Source organism: Atractosteus spatula, chromosome 16 (genome assembly GCF_055471065.1).
Source record: "Atractosteus spatula isolate fAtrSpa1 chromosome 16, fAtrSpa1.hap1, whole genome shotgun sequence".
NCBI classification, from domain to species: domain Eukaryota; kingdom Metazoa; phylum Chordata; class Actinopteri; order Semionotiformes; family Lepisosteidae; genus Atractosteus; species Atractosteus spatula.
Genome location: NC_142721.1, coordinates 13,226,843 through 13,245,615, shown reverse-complemented (window position 1 = coordinate 13,245,615; position 18,773 = coordinate 13,226,843). Strand labels below are relative to the sequence as shown.

The following is an 18,773-nucleotide window of genomic DNA, read 5'->3' as shown; positions in this document are numbered from 1 at the left end:
ATACAGTAATGGTTCCTGCATTTTTCACCTTTTTGATTTTCTTTGATTTATTTATAACTGTGACACATTCTGGCCTAATTATGCTTGTATGTCTATTTCGAGGTGTCTGTGTCTATTTTATTTTTATCAATAGTGGTCTACGCTATGAAAAAGTTTCTGTCTGGAGACCGGGTGGTCTTCATCCTCTGCAGTGCTATGAAATGCATAACATTCTTCAGAAAAGCAAGTATAGTAATAGCCAGTGAGAAATTTGATGGAATGAATCAGAATTTTAAATGACCCAGGCATCCAGTGCTGCCTTCCAAGCAGTAATCCTCTACTTATTGTCTTCACACTGCTTCGTGTTAAGAGTTTGCATTCTTCATATCTGAGTCTGAACTTTTCACCACATACTGTATAGAATTTGGCACACTGTGTTTGTAAGATATCATAGCTGGAAAATTCATTTTCTTTGAACCTAACACATTATTAATCTGATTTGTTTGACATCGTTTGCCATTTTAAAGACATCAACAGGACTGTAGTTTAGAGCAATTAATTCCTCAACCGATAACAAACCAGAGTTTAAATTCGTAGGGATGATGGCTAACGTTTTGACCGTACAAGAAGGCACGGTTATTTAAAGGCGTTAACAAAAATCTTATGAATGAATGCCATATTGTGCAATATTAATTTAGGAAGAAATCTGGCATGAAAACTAGAGGGAAATTAAGAAAAAAAAGGCCTGTCAAGGGCAGGACAAATTCTAGATGCAGTAATACTGTACTTACAGGGTATAAAATACTGTGATACTCCTTTAACTAACTATAGCAGTTAATGAGAGTCGGTACAAGGATAGCTACGTGCCTTATAGGTGATGCACTTTTTGGGACATACTGTATGGTTTGGTTTCAATTCCTTTTTTTTAGATAAAAACTAAACCCAGACGTGTGGGTTAACAATATTTTGTGGAGTGGCCTTTTTACTTCTTCCCTGGTTCTTCTCCAAAATCCATGTGGCAAGATGAATGGCACCCATTTCAAAATAAACAGAGATTGTTTTAAGCAGCTTTCAGCTGTGTTTACTGTCTGAGTCATTCGTCAATGCCTGTGTTTTATACAAACCCTCTCCCCCTTGTACAGCAAGCAGATGGGTCACTCAAGCCTCTTACCCTGTGTGCTGAGGTTTTGATATATTCACTTTAAGCATCTGGATTCCCCAGGATGAGCAGAAGTTTTGAGCTTTTCTGCGGTTACAATTACACTGCGTTGTTTATGAATGGGTAGCAGAAACATAATAAATCGGAAGGCTGCTGAGGGGTTTTGAAAGCCAGCCACGTATGTATTTGAAGAAAGTACTTTTTAACACTGAAGGGGTTTCTCTGAATTGGCCCATTTCGAATGCAATTTCAATTACGGATAGCATACATAAAGAAAAAAACCTCACCTGATATGAGAACCACGGTATAAGAAGTGATCTGCAGGCAGAGCTGATTTTTTTAATTTGTGGACTGACTGCCTTCAACCCCTCGGCCCCTGGCCATCGTTTAAAAATGGAGACTCATTTGATCTTCGTTTTCATCTTCCCTTTCCAGGCTCCAAAAGCTCTGAGTCCCCTGCCACCTATAAAAGCTGAGCCCAGAGATGTTAACCAGTTCCTCAACGTTCCATCAGGTTTGTAGAAGTTCTGTCTGTTTCTCAGAAGCCCCATTCGTTCGCCCAGCCACACGGCCTGGCCTCACTGTGGGAACCTACTGTATGGAAGGGAGTTATTGTGCACTGGATCCCATTGGTTGAAAAAGCCTGTTGCTCTGCAGTAAGTTCATCGCAGTGCAGCTTGTTATAACATTACCTCAGCAGAGAAACTGAGAAATGTCCCTTGTGTTATTTGGCCACGGTAATGTTTCTGTAGCATTTTCACGTCTTCCCAGTGGGGCAAAACTAAAAGTGGTAAATATGAGAACTTTTTATGGTAAATGTGAGTTTTTAATTGTTATGAAGTCTTCTTGAGGTTTGGTTGTAGCCCATTATTTCCCCTCATGATTATTAAATGGGTTAAATAAGAATGTCAGAATTTATGGAACGGTAAAAACAAAATGGAGCTATATATTTAAGTGATTTATTTAATCTGACCTCCTCCTTCCCCCCACGTGCTCTAATGTTGTGGACAAAGAGTAGTACACAGACAGCACTGTGCTTCAGCTTCCAGTTTCCATGGTAAAAGCAAACCACTCCTGTTTCTTCCTGGGAAAATACCTCTTTGGTTCAAGACCCATGCCTACCGATACTCAATCCTCTGGGTCTGGGGTAGGTCGGGTGTCTTAAACAGGTGAGCAGCGCTTATAATGTGCTCACTCTAAGTTTTAGAGGTCTGCAGGCCTTTAAATGTACACTGATCCAAAATGAACTTGTAAAGTAAGTAGCCTGTGTGTATTTTACAAGGGACATTGTGTTTGCTGTGTTTCTTGGGAATAGGAGTCCTTTTCTGCTGTTGATTTTATCGCATTCAGGAGTGTCTGCAGCTAACTCCTGAAGTGTACCACTCACCGGGCTTGTCTTTAGATCAGGCACAGTAACCATGCTCACGCCTCAGTGCTTAGGCAGACCCTGTCCTTCAGCCCCTTATAGCCTCATTGTCTTGCCAACACCCACACTAGGTATCGTTTGACTCAGGTATTAGTGGGTCTTGGGTCCAATCTTAAAATTTCAAACCTCTGCAGTCTTTCAACAGTTGAGAATTATTCCTTTTTGACAAAAGCTTCAGTCTGTAGTGTGTTTTTGTTCCCTGTGCTGTTCTGTTTGAATTCTAAACACAATTATTAATGGGTCATTTAAACAGCCAAGGGCATGTGAATTCCGACCTGCTATGTGCCTGTGTTACAGCTGGCACCAAGGTAGTGCACTCAGTTACATCACACTAGAAGAGAATCCTCTGTGGTTGTGCAAAGTGCTGTAAATAGCAATAGAAGCAATGCTATATCCACTGATGTCATGAATACATGTTTAATGCATCCGGGTTTCCTATTGGAAACGAACAGTGAAGTGAAGAATGGTAAAAGTACAATAAAACAGAGAGAAAGCATGACAGAAAACAAGAACACGTTGTAAATCTAAATAAACACATGGTACAGGCCTTGGAGGAGTATAGAGAACCCATGCAGATTCACCAAAATAAGCATTAATGAGGGCTGACATGCAGCACTGAAACAGCAGCACCTGCTGGCCTCTCAGATCACCTACAGTAGTTATTCTGTTGAAAAGATACTTTACTGACTAGTTCCAGTCAAGATGCTGAAAATGCTTTGATGATCGCAAAGGATTGCAACAAAATAAACATCTTTAAATGCCTAATCCAATCTCCTTATCCATTGCTAGACTTAATTGCTTAATAAGAGCAGGGCATATCTAATAATTGCTGAGCTGCAGAATAGAAGCTGGAAACGTTTATTATTTCTTTTCTGATGTGTCTGCTTTATACAAAGATTTACCCAGTGCTGTCTGCCTTTTCCAGTAACAACAATTAAACTAGTTTTGCGTACTTTGGAATGCGGCCAGTCTAAATGCACGGTCCAGCGTTTCTCAGAATAATCCATTTTTACAATTTAGTGCACAGTTCTGCATTCTTTATCTTAAAATTCTTTATTGCACTCACACGGAGGCTATTAACAACAGCCCTCTGTGGACTTTCTTTGGCATTATGGGACTTTGAATTGATCGAGGCATTTTAAATGACCCGGGTAAACTGAAGTCCACATTTACTTTTTAGAGTATGATTAATATTCTAATACTGTCAGCCTTTTTGAGATGAGTGGGTTCAATTCATGTCACGGTCTCCCAGGGCTGAGGCATTATGGGTGCATTATTAGTGTCATCAGAAGCAGCAGTCAAACAGTTTTGACTTTTGGTTTTAATTGGCCTCTTAACCTGTGATTTTAGAAAGCTGCATTCTCCCTACAGCGGTCGTTCATAACAACATAAGGACAGTTGCATTTGGCACGTCTGGCCTGTTTGCTGGTAGCTAATTGATCCAGAGGTTTCGTGAAAGACGCAAAGATGTTTGCTTCAATAACATGGCTGGGCAGCCTGTTCCAACCCCCCCCCCCCCCATCCCTGTGTGTAAAATAGTGCCTCCTGTCTTGATTGGGGAATTTCATTTAGCTGTGTTTTGAAAGACCCCAGGGTTCCTTCTTCATTAGCATGGCTGGGAAGCCTGTTCCAGACCTCCCACTACCGTGCGAAGTGGTGGATTGGAAAATCTCATTCAGCTGTGTCTTGAAAGGCGCCAGGGTGCCTGCTTCGATAGCATGACTGGGTAGCCTGTTCCAAACCCCCACATCCCTGTGTGTAAAGTACTGCCTCCTGTCTCTGTTGGAGAATCTCATTCAGCTGCTTCTTGAAGGACGTCAGGGTATCTGCTTCAACAATACGGCTGGGTGGCTTGTTCCTCAGTTCCACAGCCAGGGGGCGTGCATTTCTACGCGTCTGACTGGTGCTTGCCCTCTCCCGGTTGTCAAAGCCATGCTGGCTCTCTTGACCTGTTCCTTCTTTCCCCTCTGGCAGATGAGCAGTTGCAGCTGCCGCCCACTCCTCCCAGCAGCCACGGCAGCGACAGCGACGGTTCCCAGAGCCCCCGCTCCCTGCCCCCCTCCAGCCCGGCGCGCCTGCCCCCCCGCGCCTCCACCGCCATCTCCTCCTCGCCCCTCCTCACGGCCCCCCACGTAAGCTGCCGCCCCACCCAGTCGGCCTGCCCGGTTACCCCCTTTGAAGTCTCCGGGTTTGCATGCGATGCTAATGTTTCTTCTCATCGGCTGCTTGAGTGCGTCAGAGACTCCTCCAGACGATGTACTGAACACCAGTGAGACCTTCCCTGCTTCTCAAAACCACACGGCTCGGAAACATTTCAGGATTCTGACCACATTGCTAACAGGAGCCCAGATGAGAATGGGCTGCCAAGAGGTTGAAAAATGTTTTTCACACTTGCTTTGGTTGACTGTAGTAGGAGTGAGTCATCGTGCTGATGCGTTCTTTTCAGAATTTGCCGTTGCTGATAAGAACGCAGAAGAGAAATCTTTTTTGATTAGGGAACCCAATTAGATAAAAAGAAAATAGCTCTCGTCTAGGCTTAAGACTTGGCTAGAAAGTCACTTGCGATCTGATAAGCTTGAAGTCTGCCTGCACGCTTCTCAGATCCTCCAAACAAGACCATGCTGGCTAGAAGCATGATACTAACCCAGTCCTAATCAGGAGCAGATTCAGCAGTGTCATTCAAATTAAAAAAAATGCCTTGCTTTTGATAAGGAAAGTGAAATTGTTTTGAAATATATTTTAGAGTGTAGAACTGGTTTAATTTAACCTTTCATTAGTAATACAGACATAATGATTGCCACATAATCACGGTCATACTGTATACTGTGGTTTTGATTTGAATCAGAGCCAGATTAAACTGGGAATCGGAGAGACAGAGGTCAGAGTGACAGAGGTAGCCGGAGAAGATCTACTGTACCACAGGCAGGGAATTCTGGGAAGGGCTGCTGTAGCGAGAACAGGGAGCCTCATGTTTCCTGGTCTCTGCAGAACAAGCACACTGCTGTGTGGCCGCCAGCACTGAGCCTCCACTCTGGTTTCGTCCCGCAGAAGCTGCAGGGAACCTCAGGACCCCTGATGCTGACAGAGGAAGAGAAGCGCACCCTCATCGCGGAGGGCTACCCTGTGCCCAACAAACTGCCCCTCACCAAGGCTGAAGAGAAGGCACTGAAGAGGGTCAGAAGGAAGATCAAGAACAAGGTGATTAAAAGGGCATGCTGGAGTCGGCACACCTGCACCTTTCTGGACTGATTTAGCTCTTCAGGAAAATCCAGTTCAGCAGCTGTGTTGTGTAAAGTCCTGAAGTGACTAAATTGGGCCAGTATATTAAAACTTTTCAGGTGAAGTTCTGAAATTTCAGAGCCTCTTCTTTCCAGAAGACAGGAAGTGAAACCTGGTTTTGCCAGGCTGGAACGAAGATGCAGATGCTTGGTTTCTCCATATCCTACTGTAGGCAGGGTGTGCTTTTCTCATCGCTCCTCACTGCTCTTCCCACCTTGGGCTCCTTCTGTGTGGCATTTGCACATTCTCCTTGTACAGTATATACAGTGGGTTTCTCCCACAGCCCAGAGACATGCTGTCCTGGCTGACATCTCTAGATCCCCCCCCAGTGCATGTGTGCCCTGCTAAATTCCATGCAAAAGACTGGCATCCCATTCAAGATGTGGTCCCTCCTTGTGCCCTTGCTACCAGATTAGGCTCTGGTTCTGCGCCACCCCCAGGAGTAAAAAGAGATCACTGAAAATGAACGGTAAACACTGCTCGAGTTAAAGCAATCAATCCTCTTTTGGTATTGAACAGTTCAATCAGTTGCTAGTCTTAGAATTCTCATGTGTTTGTTTCCTTATGTAAAAGGCCTTAGAGTCGACAAAATGCTATGCCCCCCATAAAAATAAACGTTTCTCTTAATGCTTTGCCTAGAAAATTAAAAGTAAACATTAGGTTGTATTAAAGCTGATTTTTTTTCTTGGCTTTATACTGTACATGGGTTTACATGTTACAATTACTGAAAGCTGCTTGTAACTTTTTATTCTAATTAGATTTCCGCTCAGGAGAGCAGACGCAAGAAGAAGGAGTATGTGGAGTGCCTAGAGAAGAAGTAAGCTTGATTTTTCAACAGTGGGTCTTTAATTTCTTGTTAATTGAAATATTTCTTATTGGGCTACGTTATATAGACAGAAACATGTACTGCAGGGAAGCGGAAAACTTTTTCTTGTTAACTAACTTCTGAAGCTTGTGAAGACCTAAAAATGCGTGTGTATTTTGTCCTAGACATCTTGGACACAATCCAGGTGTTATTTGTGCTTTAAACATCAACAATTTACTCAGCTCCTCTCATGGTTCCTTCTGTTATAACGAATTTAACAGTAGTTAAAACAGATTATCTTGGGTGATAAGAAACCAAGTTTGTCATTTAGCAAACTTTAATTCACGCTGATCAGAATCTTCGAAAACCAGATCAGTTGTTACCTTGAAACAAAGTGGCAAACATTTCAGTAGACAATAGCCATGGAACTTTTGACTCATCTTCAAACTAAAAATACAGGTATGAATGATAGATTCTTGTTTGACAGGGCTTTCATCTTTCATGGATTATGCTGCTGTCAGATATACTGTAGGGTTTGACTTTTGTGATTGGTCACGTTGACTGAAATTTGGTTTAGCGAAATTTAGAGCGGATGTTATTTAGTTGTATAACTTCAGAAGTTTTAGATCTCCCAGTTTAATCAGAAATGTAGACCTTTTAGAGGCACCAAGGACTGAAGTAGATAAACACCATGTTAGGTGAGGCCTAATGGAGATGTATTGTGCCTCAGACAGAGAACAACAGAATATTGGCAGCAGTGAGGAAGTGAAGAATTAAGAGTAACTAAGCATGGAGCAGATCATTGACAATATGCCTGACACTACTCTTTTTGTCGAGCAAAAAAAAAGTTTATGGATAGACTACCAAATATGTTTTGGAAACACATAGTATATCTGAATGTGTTCTTTGGCCTTTCAAAATGTCTGAGCTGCCCTTGATAGATGCAGTCTTATCGGGGCTGCTGCAGGCCAGAGACATGAGAAAAAAACATGAGAAAACATGAGAAAAGTGTGATCCTGTGTGCTCCGATCCTGTGATAAAGAGTGTGGGTGTTCTGGTTGTGCAGGGTGGAGACATACACCTCGGAGAACAACGAGCTGTGGAAGAAAGTGGAAACGCTGGAGAGTGCAAACAGGTGAGAGCCAGAAGGAGCTGGGAGAGAGGAGGGAGGGAGAGGGGGGCGACAGAATTAATCACATTTATCTTCTGATCATTTCATTCTGGAGAGGTGAGCTGTTTAAGAGCATAAACAGTTCCACAGGCTAGGAGGACATTCAGTCCTTCCTGACAATTTGATAATTAGTTGCTAATTGTGCTGAAGATCTCAGCCTGTTCTGTCTTTAAAGAAGCCAGGGTATCGGCTTCACCAGCATGTCTGGGCAGCTTGTTCCAGTCTCCCACCACCCTTTTTGTAAAGACGCACCTCCTTATTCTCCATTTTAAATGTGCTTCCATTAAGTTCCCATTGTGTCCTTTGGTTCATATTTCACTGGTGATGCTGAAGGAGTCCGCTGGTTTCACCTGAGGATTTTGAATAATTGTATGAAGTCCCCTCACAATCTGTTTTAAGATGAACAAGATTTGGTTCTTTCAGTTCTTCATTGTAGGACACACAAAATGTGACACTGCCATCAGTTACTTTCACATCTCCTGCATGGAAAGGGCTCAGATATTGGATTTCCTGACCTCTTCAGTACTCACTTAATCATGAAATCAGGAAAGGATATGTTTAAAAGCAGGTTAGCCTCCTGTGTCATTAATGCTGTCTCATTTAGAGATTCTCCGATGGTCGCTATCAGGAGCACTGTGTTTATTAATTTCTGCAAAACTCTACTGAAGAAATCAAATATTTCAAGAAAGAAACAGCAAAGAAAGATAAAAAAACAGCAGAAGTCAGATTTGACTTTGAATGTTTGACTATATCAAAATAGATTGTTCCATGAATTGCTTGCAAGAGGTTTCTCATTAACTAAAATACATACACGAGGAGGTTAAGGAATTATCTAGGTTGAATTTCTCAATATGCATGTTGGTTTAGCTGCAGGGAATTTTTTTCTGTGCCTGCATGGGACTGGCACAGTAGATTACCTTTTTGAATGCTATCCCTTGCATATGCAAAAGCATACACATCTGAAATCAATTTGAATGTGTAAGGAGCCCCCTCTAAGCACAGATGTATCCCTTTGTTTCGAAAGACCATGAACATCGTATTTACGCTCCACACAGGGAACAGAGTTAATGTCAAGACAGATGATGTAGCCTGCAAATGGAGAAAGTCACATTGTGCCTGACTTTGGTTTCTGAGGTGACTGTCAATCTGATCGAAACTTTTGTTAGCAAAACACATAACAAACAAACAAACTTTTAATCCAGGGAGGGGTCTCAGTTCTATTGCTTCTTTTACCAGGACCACATTTACAGTGTTTCTTCTCACCCAAAGGACGGCACCTTTTAAAAGTATAGTGTAAAAATTATTTAGCATTAGGACCCACACAGACCACAGGGTGAGCGCCCCCTGCTGGCCCCACTAACACCTCTTCCAGCAGCAATGTTAGCTTTCCCAGGAGTCTCCCATCCAGGTACTGACCAGGCTCACAGCTGCTGAGCTTCAGTGGGCTACCAGTTGTAAATTGTAGGGTGATACAGCTGTTGGCTATTATATACAGTATATAGCTTGTTCATATAGTTTGTTTATAATGTGTATATATAGCTTGTTTAGAGCTGAGCTGGAATGAAGACACATTGACCCTCTTTGAACAGGATTGGACATGCTAGTTCTAGATGTTATTGTCTCCATTACCTCAGGTTCTTTGCAGACTACTGATGATTTAAGCACTATAATATAGCAAATGTTGAATCTCCTTCTCCACTGCTACTGTAGGTTACATACAGTAACTGCAAACTGGGCCCATGCTGATATGAATCAGGAAGTTTTCCTATGCATGTTTGTTTTAGAGATAGATCAAAGCTCCAGAAACAATTCAATCCATAAATAATAAAGCCTGAAATTAATTGAAACAATCCTTTGAAGGCTGGAATGGGATCAAAAGATGAACTTAAGAAAGTCATGTGTGATAGGAGTACATTTTCTGTTTAGTAGTTAGTCGCTAATTGAGGATTTCATCCAGGGTAATAGCTACAACAACACAACTATCCAGCTTGTTCCATACCCTCACAACCCTTTGAGTAAAGAAATGCCTCCTGTTCTTGGGTCTAAAAGCACATCAATTTAGTTTGAACTTGTGTGTCCTCTAGGTAAAACCAGAGCACAGCGCAATATCAGAAATGCCACTCTCAGTTCAAATGTATCTAAACCATCTCACTATAAATAGAAATGAAACATAAGTATGTTGCCTTCAAAACTTCTGACTGTGATTGTATTTCCTGACTGTATACCCTACATAAATGGCTTGATGTAGCGATTGGAATTTATTTAAACAGGTTTCATTTTGTTTTTTTTATTTTTGTTTAAAATGACCAGAGAGAAATCCCATGGAACATGACTTTTGTTTTTGTAGAAATTCCCAGACGCTGCTCTATTAAGCATTGACGGGGTTTGGCAGCGGGAGGTACGAAAACGAGTCATTGAGGAATTTACGTTGGCTGAATCTGCTTTTGCAGATCAAGTGGAGTGATTCTAATGCACCCCATACGCCACAGAACATTTTGTCGTTTTCCATAGCTTGCATATACAGTACAAGCGTATAGCTGTGTTTGAAAATAAGTGGAAACTCTTGCGAGTAAACCAGCGAATGGCTATTTACCTGCAGTGTGGAAGATGTTCTCCTTTATCTTTGTAACTGAGGTTATAGCTTTGACATTATCACACAACGCTCGCAGATACGTAGATCACATTTATTTTTATTGCGTCTTAAGTGGCTATTGACAGATGTTTAATTGCTGGTGAATATTTCCAGCTCTCGCGTAGAAGTGACGGAATGTCGTGGCCATTATAATTACAGTGCAAATAAAAAGTTTGCTTTGATTATTTAGTCATGGAAATCTCCAAATAAAACTCAGAAGAGCAATTGGAAAAACCACCAGAAAAGGAGAAAAACTTCACAGACTAGGTTGCTCTTAGTGCTCGTCTTTTTTTCTTCAGATCGACACCACACCACCCCAAAACCCCCACCATTAAGCCTCAGAACCTCCCAGGGCAGTCAGGTCCCACTATAGTGACCAAAACACGCGGAAGTTACCGTGAATAGTAAAAGCAGGAAACGACGCTGTAACTTTGTAACTAACTTACTGTAAGCAGTGGTTCTCTTCCACCAGGTATATTGGTCGTTAGTTTTTGTCTATATATTAAAAAAGTGATTAGTGTATAGTTCAAGCAGAGGAAAACGTTGAGAAAAAAAACGAAGGTGATCACTCGGCATTTCTGCCAGATAATCCATCACTATTGCAAAACTCCAGATGGGTCGCGCATAATCGGGGAACGACTTAGTCACACACTTCGCTGGTCAGGCAGACTTTGTGCCAGCAAACATAAACATAGAAGAGTGCCTGCTGTACTTTTTAATTTGTCTTTAATTAGTTAGCCACTTTGAGCAGCAAAGGGAATATTGACGTGCAATTCCCCTGCGCGCCGGTATTTAATTAAATCACGGCGAATGTGAGCAAGTCACAAAAGTTTCTTTCAGAGTTTTCCCAAGGAGGGGTGTATTACATATGATACAATAAGGATAAATCCCCTTGTCTCCTAGCGGACTACTGCAGTATCCACTGCAGTATTAACCGATACTGCCGCCTTAAAATGAATTATAAAGAGCCGTAACTGGATGACGTTTGCCACTTTTTAGGAATGTGAAGGAGATAAGTGCTCCAATCGATCAGGCCTGCTGGCGAAACACATTTGAAAGCGATAAATACTGTATCTAGAACTCAATCACGCAAGTATACAAATGCAGTGTATTGTTTCGAGAGCTTCATTAGTGTAGCTATCAACACAACCGTTTAATCCTGTACATGAATAAAAAGAAAAGTTTTGTGTCATACATATTTAAAAGTGCATCAGTATGACAGAATTATTTCACTCTAATAATTTATTGCGGGAGAACATCGTGGTTGAAAGTATTTTATACCCCCCTGGAAAGTCCTTTTTGGAATTCCATTCAGCATCAGTCAGCCGAAAAAAGAACAGAAGAATTTGACGACATTTTTGGACGGATAGGTCCCTCTAGTGGTTAAGATATATAACGGCAACTAGTGCACGGAATTCAGTTGGTACAATATAAAAATGCTTCAGATAACTGAATAGCAAGTTAAACTGAACAACAATATAATAAATTAAAATCCTATTTTAATGTTAATCCAACAACATCATCCAGATAAGTATTGACATCTAGAATTTAGTTTTTCTAATGTATGCACTGGCCCTTAGTGCTAATGATGTGAAATATCGTTGACAAATAATTGCAACACATTTAAATGTGTATAACTTTTTCAGCTAGGGGTCTGCATCATTTGTGTTTGACTTTTACTGTTTTTTTATTTTAAAACGTGTTTTTCATTGGGTCTCAAGTATTTTGAAGTATGGCTGTTGAGAATAATTTCACGTGTTGCTCTCTGTCCTGCGTCACCCCAGATTACCTCACCACATGCTGGTTGTGCAGGGATGCAGTGGGCGTCACTTTTTGACTTTTTGCCAGGGGCTTTGTTGTAGCTGTAAGATATTTTTGCTTTTGGCTGCAGCAAGCAAGAAGATACTGTAGGCTGTCCAAAAATTTCCACTGAGGTTAGGTTTACATAACTGTCTTTCACTCATGCCTCACTCGCTGACCTCTGGATCTTTGCGTTGTGTACTTTCTGAAAGCAAACTGAGGCTGGGAAGTTACAAAAGACCAAGAAAGAGGAGGACAGAAGTGATCCCAATCCGCAGTTTATTTGTTGTCCAAAAAAAGTGATCACATTTCTGAATTCAAATTTGAAATTTACCTTTAGGTTGGCACAGTGGGGCCCTGGGTTCAATTTCTGGGGTGCTATCTGTGTGGAGTTTGTATGGGCTTCCTCTAGGTGCTCAACATCCTCCCACAGTCCAAATACATATTGGTAGGTTAATAGGCTTCTGGGAATATTGGCCCTGCTGTGAGAGTGTACGTGTCTGTGTTTGTGTGTGTATCTCCTGTGAATGACTGGTGTCCTCTCTAGGGTGTACCCAACCTTGTGCCCGTTGATTGCTGGGATAGGCTTCAGCTCCACAGTAATACTCTCCTGGATACAGCAGATAGGAAATGGATGTAATGAATTTGGTTGTATTTATTTTCTTAAACTCCGATGGAAGGTATCACTCCCTGTTTTATGGAGAGGCGAGGGGCTGATTTTGAATAAATATAGAGATGATGTCAGCGAGGACGTCCAGTCTCACAGCTGAGGTGTGTGCCAGGCTTAACAGGCCGGTCTTGTGTTTGCTTTTCAGGTCTCTCCTCCAGCAGCTGCAGAAACTGCAGGTCCTGGTAGCTGGAAAGGTGCCCCGTTCTTGCAAAATGGCTTCAACCCAAACAGGGACTTGCCTTATGGTAAAAACATATCTCTCCACGCATAAAGCTGTGTTGTCCCTCCCCTGATTTGTCCATTTAAAATCACTTTAAATGTTTCCTGCATTCAAAAGCCTTGGGTCATTGGCTTCTTCTCTCGTCTGTTATAAACTTTGTTATGACTTTTTTTTATTTGTGTGCAGTTGTTGCTTTCTTAAGTTTCATGTAATTTAGCAAAATATCTAATGGTGTTTAAACAGCACTGTGCTACTGTGCATAAGGTTTTCCTGGATTTGTCGGTGAAGTGTTTTTTAATGAGAGGCTTCACAGATGAAAGAAAAAAAGACTAGACTTACAGGTTGAGCAGCTATTACAACTTACCCCACCTATCAGCTGAGCTTATCCCACGCTGTGATCTCCAAACTGGACTTCCTTCTACTGTATATGACACGCCTTTATACACCATCCCCTGTGTGAGCCTTCCCAAAGCCCAGCCAATTCACAATTAAACAACTACAAGTGAACTGACAAGTGTGGACATGCAAGTCTCTGGGGGCTGTCCCTTTGGCGACCTCTAATGGTGACTTCATTGTCACTGCACCCCCCCCCCCCTCTTCCACTTCCAGCAGGCAATCCACCTTAGTGTTTCACTTCCTGCCAATTTGAGAGGGGCTATGAAAAATAAAAAAAACAACAAAAAAACTTTCCCATATACTGATAAGGACTGATGATAAAGAATTGATTTATTAAACTAGAAGAGCATTATTTGTGGTTGATCGTGTCCATATTGGGAACGAGCATAGCTTGTTCTCGGAATGGAATGCTGTGCAGCTGGAAAGGTTATTTTTCCTGCTGGTTCTTCCTCCTGCAGGTTGCTGTGCTGTGTTTTGTGCTGGTCCTGGGTTCCTTCATGCCCTGCTTGCCTGAGTTCTCCTCGCTATCCCAGACCGTGAAATCCAACCCACTGGCCTCAGCAGATGTGTACACCACCAGTCACAGTGCGTGTCATTGTCCACCAGCGTTTTCTCTGGAAATGTCAATGAACTGAATAGCTAACACCTCTGCGCTGAACGAAGAGGGATGGTTTATGTTAGATCGGCTCAAGACTCCCAGTAAGAGGGGTAACTGGTTAGATGGCAGGTGTCTGTTAGCCGGAAGCAGGGTGTCTCCTGTGAAGGCAAGGCTGCCAAAAGGTACCAGGTTTATAATTTTTACTACTGGAGTTGGATTGTGTTTCAACCAGACCCAAACATCATTCCAGACTTCCATAGACCACATTTGGCAACTCTACTGATTAGATGAAGTCTAATATGGGTGACTAAATATGTCCTGCTGTCCCACAGCTGAGCCGTTGGGGAGTAATTCTGTACATTAAGTTATTGGTCCTCAAATTGAACAAAAACCTGGTTCTTTTGAGGACAGGTACCAAGTCTTTTTTCCCCTCTGTTCTTTTGTTATTCTTGTCTTTTATATCTGATTCTAATGGGATTAGTATCACCACTGTACATCAAGGTTTTGTCCCTTATAAGGAAAATGAGAGTGTCTGACAGTATACTTGTTTTGAACAAATTAATTGAAAGCTGCCTGTTGTTCTGTGTTCAAAGAGCCTGGCCTAGGGTAGTCAGCTATGTTTAAGATCAGCTTTGTGACAGTCAAATTAAAAACAGTGAGGCTTTGCTAGCAGCTCTGATTGGCTGGTCTGCTCAGGGTTGCCGTAGAAACCTCAGATCTGGGGGAAAAAAAGGGAAATGCTGAGCATTGCAGAGGCTGTGTGTATTTACTGGTGTGGAAATTACCAATCATGTATATTCAGAAATGTATCCACGACCCCATTTTGTTACAGCTCTGTTTGCATTTTGGATTTTGAGTAACATTCACATGAAATAGAAACATTTCACATAGTTAAATAAAACAGTTGAAGTAGCCCCTGAATGGCTTTTTAAACAGAATCTATCATCTATGCAGAAAATTGATTGTTGTACTTCAGAGCCTCTTCAAACAGAATTTCATATCCTAGTTGTGCTGCATTATGACGTTTCAGTTTATAAGATCTTAACAGTGCATAGTTTAAAGTCTGAAGTTATCACCATTGTACTTTGATGAACTAAAGGTATAGAAATAAAAGAGTAGAGATGTGACATTTAAAAGCAGATAAGGTATATTAAAGCATTAGGAAGAACCAGACCGCTTGCTTGTTATTCATTATGTTCAGAACAGAGTTCTTAATGGCTCTAATAACTTCATTAGAAATGTGTTTCATGATCCAGACGCTGTGTCCCTGATCCATATGCCACCTGTATTCTTCTCTTCTGTTTTTCAAAGTGTTGTAAAAATCCAATAAACTCCACTTTGATACACTGGTTTGACCCATTAAAGGTGCAGGTTCAGGCATCACGTACCCGAGATTAAATGGTTTACGTAGCGTGCTTCTGTGGAATAACAGGCTGTTATGGTTTTGTCTGGTGCTGTTGGAGGAGTAAACAGGCTGATTGCTTTGACGGATCAGTTCTCAGTGTGTTCACCGGATAGAGGCGAGCCTGGGTTAAATCCATTTACAAGTATCATTTTGACGGCCCTAAATACAGTACTAAATGTCGTGCCATTGGTTTTCGCCTTGTACAAATATTTATCTGTATCCAGGTTGGAGGTTCAGAGCTCACAATGTAAACATTTTCACCTCGACTTATTTACAAACCAAATCAAACGGTTGAGTGTTGCTGAAAATAAGAGTGCTCAATCTCTGTCAGAGCCCCGTCGCTGAACAGCCCATCAACGTCTGCCTGTGTTTGTCCGGTGTGTTTCAGTTCGCTCACGAAGCCTCCTGTTCTACGACGAGGGCTCCCCACTGGAGGATCGGTACGGCGCCTTCCTCAAGATGGAGAACCCTGGCGACTGGGAGGGAGCACCCCGAGAGTTTCCCGACGAAGCGCCAGCCCGCAGTCCTCGGGCAGAGCACGAAACCACCAAGTACCTCGGCAAGGCTCACGTGGACATGATGGACTTCAACAGGACGGGCTCGGAGTTCATTCACGAAAAAGAACAGTATCACAAAAGGTGAGGCCAAGTCTGCAATGTCCTGGGCTGCCCTGGGGTTCAGGGAACAAATCGGAGAGCAAAACCAGAAGCGATCATGGTTGAATTTAGTGATCACTTTCTGGCTGGGGTTCAGGGGCCCTGCAAGGTTTTTCATACACAGTCCAGGGCGACCCCAGAAACCAAGGCCATCCGTGCACCCAAAGCATAGACCATTAGCGTGTAAAAGCTGGACTCTCACACAGATCTGACAAGGCTGACTTGCAGTTCTTCCTTAAAAGTTCTGAATTAGTGTAGCATAGTTGTAGAGCTTCTCTTTGATTTTGTTCTTTTAACTGAGGGGCCTGATTGACAGTGATCTCTTCTCGAAGAAGAATCAGAGAGCCCCAAGCTGGTGCACGTTTGAATTTGACACACTTTCTCCCAGGGGGTCAGCAGACGCACTGTAAGGTTGACCTTTGTCGCTTCATTTTCAAGTCCCGCGTTTTTTCGTTTGTGTTCCACAGGGCGGCGAATCCTGATGGCAATGCAGAATACTTATAACCTGTCGCGGGAGGGGGCTGCTCTCCGCAGCCTCGATGGACGCCCGATGGACAGGTCACAGCGGCTGGGAGGCTGTACGGCACCAGGCCAGCTCCATACTGAGCTCAACAGTGCCCCAAGAGTGCCCAAAAGCCCCCTGGCATCTTTGTAAAACACTGTGCCAAAAACAAACAAAAAAAAAACGCTCCAGGTCCCACTCGGAGAGGGAAAGAGGGATAAGGAATAAGGCGATGACTTACAGAGTACCAATTTTTTTTATAGGAAGGGAAGTTTTTCTTGCAGTTGGAAAATAAATGTCAGGACTTTCGAAATTGATTTGGACAGAAGCGGGTTTTTGCATTCTATCCTGTGCTGTACCTCTGCTTTCTTCATTTGCTTTGTCTACCTCTGCTGCGCTGGGAGAGAGTGGGAGTTTTTGTGGTAACTGTGCTGAAGAGGTGCTTGACAGAGCTTGTCGATATGTGGATAAACCCCACCGAAAACATCAAGGGTACTAGGGTACTTTTGTGGAAGCAGTGAGACATATAGATTTCCACCCTGGGGAGTTGTGTGGTGGTGTTCAGAATTCAGAACTTCATTTTGCTTGGAAAAAAATATATCAAATCCAAATTCTGAGTTCAATCACTGTGTGGTTTCGATAAAAACTAATTGCACTGCGCTTCAGGACTGCTACAAACTTGAGATTCCTTAATGAACTCCAAAGATTTTTACTTTATCTGCAAATTCACATATTTATAAGTCTGGCCTCATATTTCCTCTTTCTTGAAATTATCCGGATCTGGGGTTTGCAGATTATAGAGTTGTCATTTAATTTCACATTGCATGGTCTGGTTATATTGCTGAATCCGTACGTAACTACTGTACTGTCTATGTACTAGGATACAATTAATTCCATTTTCATTGACTCTAGCATATGTTACTACAGATTTACAAGCTTTTAAATTGAAGTGCCTTTCAAGCTCCTTTTCAGTACAGCTGTGTGCATAAACTTTATTTTTAGTTGCAAACTTGAGGTAATTACCCTCTCAATTGCATGTTCTTTTTGCTACTTTTTTTCTGGTTTTCAGTCAAATAGAGGTATTTGGTTTTGGCTGGGAGATAGGGGTAAAATCTTGACTTTTAAATCTTTCATGTTTCACCCACCAAAAACAAGCAGGCCATTATCTGTTGCAGGAAAAAATGAGAGAAAGGAACTGGCTTTCATTGTAAATAATAATGACGATGTAATGTTTACATGATCTTGTTTTCTTAACTGTTAAACAGTTTATCTACATATTTCTTTATTTCTGTGTCAAGAAAGTTATATGTATTCAGAACACTATGAGGAGTAGCATTCAGAAAACAATTACACTTCTATACTGTGGTGGTGCAACACTAATTTACTTTTAAATTAAATTAAACAGGAACACATTAAGTAAATGGCATTTATGTCCTATTTAAAAAATGAATTGCCAAGAAGCAATCTAGAAAACATTATTTACTTAGTTATTGTAAAAATAAATAATACCAAATTTTAACACTGCAAAAGTGTTCAAATTTGAAATATATTCTTTGAGATGGCTTTAAATTACTCTGTTTTGGGGGAAATTAGAATAATATGTTTTTTAAAAGAAAGTGCTGGTGTGTAAAAGAAGTGCACTGTGACTGATTATGAACTATTCATTTGGAGTTTGATATCAATAAAAAAACCTGACTTTAAAATGTATTTATAAAAACAATCTTCATTGCCTGAGAATATGTAGAAAAATGTTTTTTTTTACCTTTAGCTGGAGGAGTTTTAAAGATACCACTCTAGGTGCTGAACTAAACCTCCAATGTTGCAGTATCCCTTTTAAAGTGAACTGTTGTGTAACTAGAGGGAGGTGACTTCCTGAACCCTGGAAAATGAATAACAGTAGGTAGGTGGCTTGATAGACTATAAAAAACTGGTCTGTAGGAGTTACATGCTAGGATTTGTGATGAATCTGCACAAATCCGTTTTTTTTCAGTTGGCATTAACTGTGCATACAATATGCACTTCAGTATTTGAAGCAGGTCCTTAACTATGTGCTGCTACAGGTTTCTCACCCTTCC

The 18,773-nt window shown here is 41.7% G+C and overlaps 1 protein-coding gene across 1 annotated transcript in view; it reads left to right on the top strand.

Annotated features, from left to right (window-relative positions):
* The window catches only part of creb3l1 (cAMP responsive element binding protein 3 like 1), a 42,456-nt gene extending 25,574 nt beyond the window's left edge, over positions 1 to 16,882 (top strand). The window contains exons 4-12 of the mRNA XM_088935055.1: positions 1,574 to 1,652; positions 4,539 to 4,696; positions 5,613 to 5,762; positions 6,602 to 6,660; positions 7,715 to 7,783; positions 13,067 to 13,166; positions 13,996 to 14,122; positions 15,929 to 16,178; positions 16,664 to 16,882. Of these exons, the coding sequence (XP_088791181.1) occupies positions 1,574 to 1,652; positions 4,539 to 4,696; positions 5,613 to 5,762; positions 6,602 to 6,660; positions 7,715 to 7,783; positions 13,067 to 13,166; positions 13,996 to 14,122; positions 15,929 to 16,178; positions 16,664 to 16,700 (1,029 nt within the window). The 3' untranslated portion in view covers positions 16,701 to 16,882. The remainder of the gene's footprint in view (positions 1 to 1,573; positions 1,653 to 4,538; positions 4,697 to 5,612; positions 5,763 to 6,601; positions 6,661 to 7,714; positions 7,784 to 13,066; positions 13,167 to 13,995; positions 14,123 to 15,928; positions 16,179 to 16,663) is intronic.
* The last annotated feature ends 1,891 nt before the right edge of the window (positions 16,883 to 18,773 follow it).